At 44.3% G+C, this 9,926-nt stretch overlaps 1 protein-coding gene across 1 annotated transcript; it reads left to right on the top strand.

Moving 5' to 3' along the window:
• Positions 1-8,078, top strand: IDI1 (isopentenyl-diphosphate delta isomerase 1). Its single transcript, XM_044424793.1, has 5 exons — positions 1-183; positions 3,132-3,304; positions 4,588-4,680; positions 5,387-5,517; positions 6,756-8,078. The coding sequence occupies exons 2-5, from the start codon at positions 3,163-3,165 to the stop codon at positions 7,071-7,073; spliced, it is 684 nt and encodes a 227-aa protein (XP_044280728.1). The 5' UTR covers positions 1-183; positions 3,132-3,162; the 3' UTR covers positions 7,074-8,078.
• Positions 8,079-9,926: the final 1,848 nt, after the last annotated feature.

The raw sequence follows: 9,926 nt of genomic DNA, 5'->3' as shown, positions 1-9,926 counted from the left end.
GGCGTGCAGGGTGTTATCGGCGCCGTCGTCTGCAGGGGCTGTCGCGGGCCGGGCGGTCGGAGAAGCGTCCTCGTGGCGAAGGCTCTGCCCACGCCGCCGCCGCGCGCAGGTGCCGCCGCCGCATTTGTCGCTGTCGCCCGTGTGCGTGCGGGGAAGGCCGGCGTGGCCGAGCGACGCAGCGCGGTAAGGGCGGAAAGGGGAAGGCGACCGTCAAGCCCCCGCTGCAGGGCTGTGAGCGGGAAGCGGCGGGGGCGGCGCGGGAGAGGGGACGCGCTGCCCGCCCCGGGAGTTGGCCGCGTCCTGCCGTGCGCCCCCGCAGGGCCCGGCCAGGCGCTTCCGGGGAGCCCCCGGAGCAGCGCGTTCACGCAGCCGCCGCCTCGAGGGCCGCTTCGGGGCAGCAGCTTCTTTCCTCGCCTGCGGCCCGTGGCCGGCGCCCTCCCCAGGCGCTGGGGCCGCGCTGCGTGCCGCGCGGGCAGATGGGCTGCTGCGGACGACGGCCGCCGAGGGCCCGCGCAGCTGTCGCCCGCGCTCTCTGCGTGGCCGAACGTGGGAAGAAGCAGCGGGAGCCCGAGGCCATCGCCACCTTGTGGCGGGAAGCGCCCGGTCTCTTTCTCCCGGGAATCTTGCTTTAATCGTGACGCTAGAAATGTATCTTTCTCCGCGAAAAGGAGGCCAGATGAGGATTCCCTGGGCCCCCTCGCACTGCACTGCCCTGCCCTGAAGGACCCCACTGTGATTGTGGTGTTTCTCTGTGCGTGAATGGGTAGGACCCTGAGGTGCACGATGTCGTGGCGGCACTCGTGCGTGATTAACAAAGGGCTCGCCTTCGCTTGCACCAGCCACGTTTGTTTCCCGACAGCTGCGTGAAAGAGAGAGGTGCCTTTGATAGCACTTCTCCTCCGAGCTAGTAAAAGTTTCACTTACTGTACAGGCTGTTAGGACTGGTGAAAAGGGACGGGGGATGTCAACACATGCCCAGCAACCAAAGCTAGGGAGTTAATGGAGGAGGATATGTGGGACCTAAAGGGCATTAGTGGGTATTTTGTATCTCTTCTGGGAAGGTTGGTAGAGAAAGCTAAAACAGGTCGGTACAACCTTGTGGAACGTGCAGCCAATTTTCTGTTTGTGTATGTTCTTGGAGAGTTGATAGCATAAAGCAAAGCAAGTAGATGCATGTTGTGCACTGTGCAGTCCATTTTTCACCGAAGTGAAAATACTAAGGAATAAAATGAACTTCATCTAGCTATAAGATAGCTGTGCTTCAGCTGGAATTGCCTTGAAGGCTGACACTATATAGCTGCTTTTTCACCTCTGACAAGGGCTTTGTTCATTTGATCCAATGGTCAATGTGTTTAAGAAGAGATCCAAACTTGTGCTCCAGTTCATTAAATATCTGCTTGCTTGCTTGCTTGCTTGCTTTATTTATTTAGAAAGCTTCTATGCCGCCCCATTCGCCAAAGCCTTGGGGTGGCTTACAACAATAAAATAATAACAATATAAAACAATATAATTGGAGACGTCCTGGCCGTAAAAATAAAATAAATAAATATTAACAATTAAAATGGTGTTTAAATAAAAAGGTCTTCGCCTGGCGCCGAAAAACAAATAACGACGGTGCCAGGTGGACCTCTATGGGGAGCGCATTCCATAGATTGGGCGCCACCGCAGAGAAAGCCCTCCTCCAAGTACTCACCCTCCTAATTTCTTTCACGGAGGGTTTCCGGAGAAGGGCCTCTCCCGCTGATCTCAAGGGGTGGGCGGGCACATATTTACATAAGCGCTCCTTTAGGTAACCAGGACCCAAGCTGTTAAGGGATTTATAGGTCATAACCAACACCTTGAATTGGGCCCGGACTTCAATGGGGAGCCAGTGAAGCTGACGGAGAACTGGATTGAACATAACGCCCAGTCCCCGTCAGCAGCCTGGCAGCTCTATTTTGAACCAATTGAATTATCCGTACCGTCTTCAAGGGTAGCCCCACGTAGAGCGCGTTAGAGAAGTCAAGTTGGGAAGTCACCCAATGCGTGTGTCACTGTCACCAGGCAGTCATTCTCCAGGTAGGGACACAGCTGATGGATCAGCTGAAGCTGAAAGAAAGCGCTCCTCGCCACCGCTGTCACCTGAGCTTCCAGTGAAAGCTCTGGGTCGAGGAGCACTCCCAAGCTGCGGACCTTGTCCCTAAGAGGAAGTGCAACCCCATTCAGGACTAGGTCAAGATCCCTTTCCCCGAAGCCCGATCCGCCTACCAACAAGACCTCTGTTCAGTTTATTGGCCCTCATCCAGCCAATCATTACCTCAGCCAGGCACCGGTTCAGCACAGCCACTGCCTCACCTGGATTGGTAGAAATCAAGAGGTAGAGCTGGGTATCATCAGCGTACTGATGATTCCGCAGCCCACACCTCCTGATGACCTCTCCCAGCGGTTTCATGTAGATGTTAAATAGCAAGGGGGACAGAATGGACCCCTACGGAACTCCATGGCATAACTGCCATGGCGCAGAGCCATAGTCCCCCAGTGTCGCCTTCTGGAATCGGCCATTGAGATAGGAGCGGAACCACTGCAAAGCAGTGCCTCCAACTCCCAATCTCGCTAGCCTATCCAGGATACCATGGTCGATGGTATCGAAAGCCGCTAAGAGGTCCAGAGGAAGCAACAGGGACGCACTCCCCCTGTCCTCCTCCCTGTACAGGTCATCGTACAGGGCAACCAAGGCAGATTCAGTACCGTACCCGGATCTGAAGTCGGACTGAAATGTGTCCAGATAATCAGTTTCATCCAAGAATGCTTGGAGTTGTCCTGCCACCACCCACTCCAACACCTTGCCCAAAAACGGGATGTTGGCCACTGGTCTATAATTAGTGGCCATCTCTGGATCCAGTGACGCCTTCTTCAGGACTGGTCGGACTACTGCCTCCTTTAAAGGGGCAGGTACCCAGCCCTCCCTCAGAGAAGCGTTAACCACTTCCAAGATCCCGGTCCCTGTCCCGTGCTTGGCGTTAATTAGCCAAAATGAGCAAGGGTGCAATAGGCAAGTGGTGGAACGTACTCGTCCAAGCACCTTGTCCACATCATCAGGCCGCAGTAATTGAGAGTGTTGTTTTGAGGGAGTGATCAGGCTCTTTCATCAGTTTTTTCATTAGGAAAATCAATACTGCAACGATGCCTGAGATAAACACAAATGATCTGGATGAGCAACAGGTACAATTGCTGTCAGAGATGTGCATCCTTATTGATGAAAATGACAACGAAATTGGTTCAGAGACAAAGAAAAACTGCCACTTGAATGAAAACATTGACAAAGGTATTTTTTAAAATTATTTTTCTAACGACTTCATATAAAAGTTCTGCCTGAATACCCCAATTCTGTTTGAGGACTTCTGGTTGGGCCGACCATGTAGAATCAATCCTTACTCCTAGTATTTGCAGCCTAGTTTTGCAGCGAGATGCATCTAGGAAAAAAGAACTTGAAGAAATGGAATGGGAAAGCAAAAGGAATGTGATTCAACAGTCCTGCTTTGTAAATTTGTGTACAAGAGAGAATTTAATGAAGACTGAAAAACAACTCAATTGGCTAACTTTTCTAGTTACTGGCTAACTTTTCTAGTTGCTGGACATCAGAGGGTCACTGCATTGTCCATTCTTTCTCTGCTGTGCCAGTCCATTCAGCTTTTTATAGTTCTGAATGACACTAAGTTAAAAAATGGGAGGCAGTAAGGGAGGTACCACTTAATCATTACTCTTCTGCTACTGCTTCCAGACTAAAGCAGAGGAGGAAGGGGCTTGTCTCGAGGCAAGATATACATTCTTCCCTCCATAGTCAAAACATCATTTTTGGTGCAGTGGATATGTGTATCCTTGTGCAAGATCAGAGGCAGCAACTTGGAAAAGGATGCATTTCTTACTCTTACGCTGTTCTAGGTGAATGTCTGAGATTTCACAGCTAAACATGTATCTAGCTTTGACATGAACTCATTGTCCCAACTAGGCCCTTAGAAACCCACAGCTTTAGGTGTGTTATTCCAGTGAACAAGATAGCATGAGCACAGAACTCTTACTGGATCATGTGAAGGAGAAGAAAATACAGTAGGATCATCTGCTGGAAGATCTAGACTTGAACACCTTGTCTAAGCGAAAGAACATCTACTACATAGCATGGGATTTCATGCCTGTGCCTGGTTTAATGAAAACTTTAGCTTTCCCCTTCCTTGCTTACAGATCTTTGCCCAAGAAACAGGAAAGTAAATGAAAATTTTCAGAAGTCATATTTTATATTAATGCATTTTACTTTGCCCATTTCTTCTTGCTCTGTGCACATCTTAAGTATGGCTTACGCCTACAAAACTCTGCAAAGGAAGTTGTAAGCAGTTATCCAAGTAAATACTCTCCTTGAATGTATACACCTGTCAATTCTTCCTTACAAGACAGACAGCAGCTTAAAAGAAACACATAGTTATGCTTTAAATAAGTTTGAGGCTTGCTTCCTTGGATTGAAATTGATGTGAACTGAAATATGAATAAAATTTACTTTTCTCCTTAGAGTACCATCTTTTTAACAAAGGTTTTGGTTATCTGTGTGTGTGCTAGGATTGCTGCATCGTGCATTCAGTGTATTCTTATTCAACACGGAGAACAAACTGCTGTTGCAACAGAGATCAGATGCCAAAATCACTTTCCCAGGTTTGTTTTTTTAGCAATGGCTTTGACTTCTTGTTGCATAGCATACATCCCTTGCACCTTTGTGTTCCCCAAATACATTCCCCATTAAACAGAATGGTTTAATTTCAGGAAAAGTTGAAGTTGTCCTCTTGTTGAGTAGACATGTACCTTAAATGCTTTTTTTAAATGAGTAAATGCCCTAGTAGCAGCAATATTTATTCCTCTGAAAGCTTTCCCTGGTGTGGTCTTGTGGCAACATCTAAGACGTATTTGTTCAGTGATAGAAAAAGGGTGAGAAATGGACACCAATTTTCTGACTGAAAGGATCTCTAAAAGACTATTTGTATCATGGCAAATGTTGTTTGGTCTAGTCCAGCATATTTCTGATTTGTCAACAAGTATATATTGGAATAGGAGGAGTCATAATTTAAATAGTGACTATTATTTCCCTGTCTAGCCTCGTAAGCTTGTTTTTTAAAACCAGTATAATTTGGGTACCCAGTTACAAATACTGTTTACATACCCTTCATCATACTCTGATAGGTTCTATTGCTTGGAATCCTTGTATAGGCAGATTGTGCTTTGTCAGAGTATTCGTATTTCTGATGAAGCCAACATGGATATGCAGTATTGCAGCCAAGCCTATTCCTGAGATAGGGCACTTCAAATGTTCTGTCATCTGAAATTCTGTAGTCTTAAAACTAAACCCACAAAATCTTTTTTACAGACTGTTTTACCAATACATGTTGTAGTCATCCTCTAAGCACCCCACTCGAACTGGAAGAAAACAATGCAATTGGCGTTCGAAGAGCGGCACAGAGACGACTGAAGGCAGAGTTAGGAATTCCACTGGAACAGGTAATTCTTGAACTAATGACTCCTCTGGGGAGAGGTAGCTGAACAGCTTTGCATTATTTTTGTAATTGCTAATCAGAGTTACACTACTTATTTTGAAACTCTAACTCTGCCCTATTCCCAAAAGCTTAGAACAGAGGAGAATTATAATAGAGTATCTTCAACACCATTCTAACAATTTTTTTCCTAGTCAACAAGACAATTTTGGTGCCTGACAGGAACTTTTGACTTGTGTTTCAGGACAGTGCAAAAGAAAAACTTTACATATTATCCAGAACCACTTGTTCTTAGGTTCAGTCTTTTATCATAAAAATTGATTGCAGTTAATTGAGACATTCATGTTTACAAATCTAACAGAATTGTCCAGGGATGATAATAAAACCTTTTGTATATAGAACAGTTTTAGACTGCAAAGGAATACTTGCCTCTTGTGGTGGACTTCTGTTGAAGGGTATCATTTTCCCCACAGGAAAGCAATTTCAAAATCCTTGACTGCCAGCATCAGTTTTCTGTAAGCCTGAGCAGCTAGAGATCTGAGAGTTTTCTCTAATTTGGTTTTTCACAGTAATCCTATTCCTTTGGGATTTGCCAAGACATACCAAATGGTGCCGGTACAGAATAATCACTTTATTCTGTATGTTTCCCTTTTATAGGAACCCCATTTTCTCTGCAGCATGCTTGCTTTTCATGGCCAAATCCAAGTCTGGGCTAGTATACCCCTCCATCCTCACTTCCTTCTCAGCAGCAGACAAAAGGCCTTAGCCATGTCTGCATAACTAGAGAGCCAAGAGGCAAACAATATCTGAAATAACTCTCTTCTAGGACATTGGTTCTGTCATCATTAAATCCACTCAGATGTTCAAGAAAATACTAACTTGAACCCTGAGACTCCTGGGTACAACGCCCCACCTCTTCACTGCACATATTCCAGACAGTACCAGAATCCCAGAAGCATTTGCAGGGTACAGGAAGAGGGAGAGAGTCATGTGTGTGATTTTTGTTCAGTCCAAGCTACCAATTATAGAAAAGTGCTATTACAAATCAAAACATTAAAACAAAAAGTGAATGCCATAGCTCTCTCCCACTTGTACACTAGATGTTATAACTGAAGCTTAAAGCTCTTTTGAGGAGTGGTTTCTCGTGTGTGGCGGGAGGGGCTGAGGGGGAGAATTCCATCAAAAAGCCATAAAACTGGAACACTTTCTTATTACCAGTTTTCTTACTAAAGGTTTTGGTTGTAGGTAACTCCAGAAGACATCTTTTACTTAACCCGAATTCACTACAAAGCCCAGTCGAATGGGACCTGGGGAGAACACGAAATAGATTATATCCTTTTTGTCCAAAAGAATGTAACACTGAATCCGGATCCCAATGAAATTAAAAGCTGCTGTTACGTGACACAAGAAGAACTGAGAGAACTCCTCAAAAAGGCATCCCGAAATGAAATCAAGATTACTCCATGGTTTAAATTGATTGCAGAGACTTTTCTCTTCAAGTGGTGGGATAACTTGAATAGTTTGAAGAAATTTGTTGATCATAAGATACACAGAATGTGCTAGCATTATATGCTGACCTTAAATGGCAGTAGCTACATTTTTAATACTGATAAATGGCACATGTGAAGCACTATTTATAGGACTGCAACATTTATAGGGTTTGAAATAGGAGGAGGTCTCCAGTGATGAAGAGAATCTGCTTACGTATCTGGCATGTCTTGGATGGTTTATGCTAAGGCTTGAACTTTTCTGCTTTTCGTTTCCTAGACATACTAGTTGGATTACTAACAACCTATCAACATGTTTGCATTTGTTGATGTAACCACTTAGAAAGCGATAGCCAAACATTTACTAGGCGATGAGTTAAGATGACATGTTCCACCTCAGTCAGAAACTTCATCCCTTACAAAAAGTGGATTGTTTGTGGCATAGAGAAGGGCTCACCTGTTCACATTCAGAAATCCCATCAGGTACAGATGCTTGTGAAAGAGTGCCTGGATTTTTTTTATTCAGGTCTTCTAGGCTACATTTTTCATATTTTATTCCTTTATAAAATTTTGTTGGGAAAATGAAGTAGCAGTTCATGCTATCTGCTGCTCCCAAAGTTAGCATATTGCATTCATTTATTTTGCATCTGCTGGAATAGCTTAACGGTTTAATGTACCTGAGTTACTATAGAAATGTGGTATTAAATCATGAATAGCTTTCTCTAGTTCCTAATTATTTGGAAGTTATGTATTAAAAAGATAAATGAGATATTTCAAAATTAGAAATGTTTGAATTTGTACCTGAGTAGGCTCCAAATGTGCCTTCTTACATGAATTGACATGCTGTAAAAATGAACAAATCTTTTGACAATAACAACAGCCTAGTGAGAGTTCTTCATAGTACCTTGAAATTAGGTATTCAACAAGACTGGAGGAAAAGCATACACCATATATTCTACAGTCATCTCAAAAAGGCTGTTAGTGTATTTCTAGTTAATTAAACTATCATGATTCCTGAAAAGTTTGATTGTATTAATGGGGAAAATCTTACACTAAATGAATAAAAAGTAAAACAGTTCCATTTAGTTTTCAATACTGTCAGTTGTGCTTTCAAGCTCACTCAGAGGTCAGAGATGGGATTCTAGTGCTTCCTTACTGCCTTCACAGCCAATATAAAAAGAGCCATGCTGTCTGCTTCTCCAAGGTTGCAAACACAACCTCAGAATAGTCTCTGTGGACGTTCCATGGAACAGAAAGGGATGATGCTTTGTGCCATGCTTTCTCCTCCCCATAGTACCTCAACCTCCATCTATCACATTCCAGGTTGGGACACTTAGATGCTGAAATGACCCATCTAACCAGTGTTTTGCAGGGCAGGAAAAGTGCGGATTCAACCGTGACCTCTGCATTCCTTCTGCTCTAAGTAGGATGCCCATCATCCAAGTTTGCAGGGTTACAAGCATCCTGACTGGATTGTGCCCTTTTGGGTCCATGAACTTGGGAGAGTAACGTCTAAAGGGGTAAGGATGGGCAACAAGTTGTCCTCCATGTTACTGGGTTGTAACTGCCCCCATCCATCAACACTGGCCATGCTGCCTGGGGCCAAGGGTGGTTGCAGTTCAACAACATCTGGAGAGCCTCAGCACCACCGCGAGCCTAAGGCATGCCCCTTGGATTTCAGTGTGGTCTGCACTGAAATCATGCCATTAATCATGCTAGGAATTACCCTAGAGTATGTTTCAACCAAGAGTTAAGAATACCCACTTGATGTGAAGTAGAATGTAGACTGGAATCTGTTGTCCGGTTCATCACCATGTGGCTACAGTGAATCCAATGCAGTGTCAAGAAACGATCGCAGTTCAAAGCAGGAAGTTACCATAACATGTTTGACTCAAACACTAGATGTAAACTGCACACAGTTAGAATGTCCAGGACGCTATGCTAAGCATTTCCCAAATTTTGTCTATGTACAGACCAAAGCATTCTGGCAGCCATAACAGAAAAGCCCCGATTATAATCGTGCTTGCGTCAAGCTCACCCAATCATTCTTGACATCCCTCCTGTTGGATGTCTGGCAAGATTACAGAAGCAATAATGATTGTGCAAACAAAATGATATAAAGTTGCACTCTACCTTCCAGAATGGGAGACACAGATAGGGCCCTACAATCAAAAAAACCTAGATGCATAAAGGTACCTAACAGCAGCCCCCTGTTGCTACACGGCAAATTCCTTCAGAAACTAAGGTGTCTTGAGTTTCTGGTGTGCATGGGGAAAAGAAATACAGTAGTTCAAAGATCTAGAAGCATCTAGATGTCACCTATAAGGCCTCATTTCATTTAGCAATTAACGTGGCCCACAGACATGGCTGGCAATGTGATGTGCTGGAGGTATTCTGAATTAGGAAGTCCTTTTGTCTCACTGCTAGCCATGCCTGCTGGGCTGGATGGTAACTGGGACATCAAAAGTGTCTGGACTGCCTTGAAATCTTGACTGGATTAATGCTGAGGAGGAACACTGAGTATATGGCATCCACAAACCTCCATCCAGATCTTCTAAAGGCAAATTCTCAAGCAAGTTTACACAGATAAAAAGCCAACTCCTATCTTGGCTGGGGCATGTTGTGAGTTGTAAGTGTTTTCTTGTCTAAACTTGCACAGGAATTGCACCCTAAGGCTTTCAAATGACCCTGAAAGCCATTAATCCCAATTGATAATTAATCAGAGATGCAGCTATGCAGCTCAGATAACTAATTATCAAGCATGGGTGCTCCCATATATGATTAAGGGATGCAGTTAAAAGGGAAATTTGGATATCAGAATGCCTTTGGCAAGCCTCAAAACATTTAATGCAGAGTATAAAGTAACACCACAGTTTTGAGATTTGCTAATTAGTAGCACATTTTTAAAAAAATCAGAATTTTCTGCAAG

This window comes from Varanus komodoensis, unplaced genomic scaffold, assembly GCF_004798865.1.
Source record: "Varanus komodoensis strain SLA01 unplaced genomic scaffold, ASM479886v1 scaffold15, whole genome shotgun sequence".
Taxonomy (NCBI): Eukaryota; Metazoa; Chordata; class Lepidosauria; order Squamata; family Varanidae; genus Varanus; species Varanus komodoensis.
Note: the sequence above shows the minus strand (reverse complement) of the source record. Positions and strands in the feature narration are given on the sequence as shown.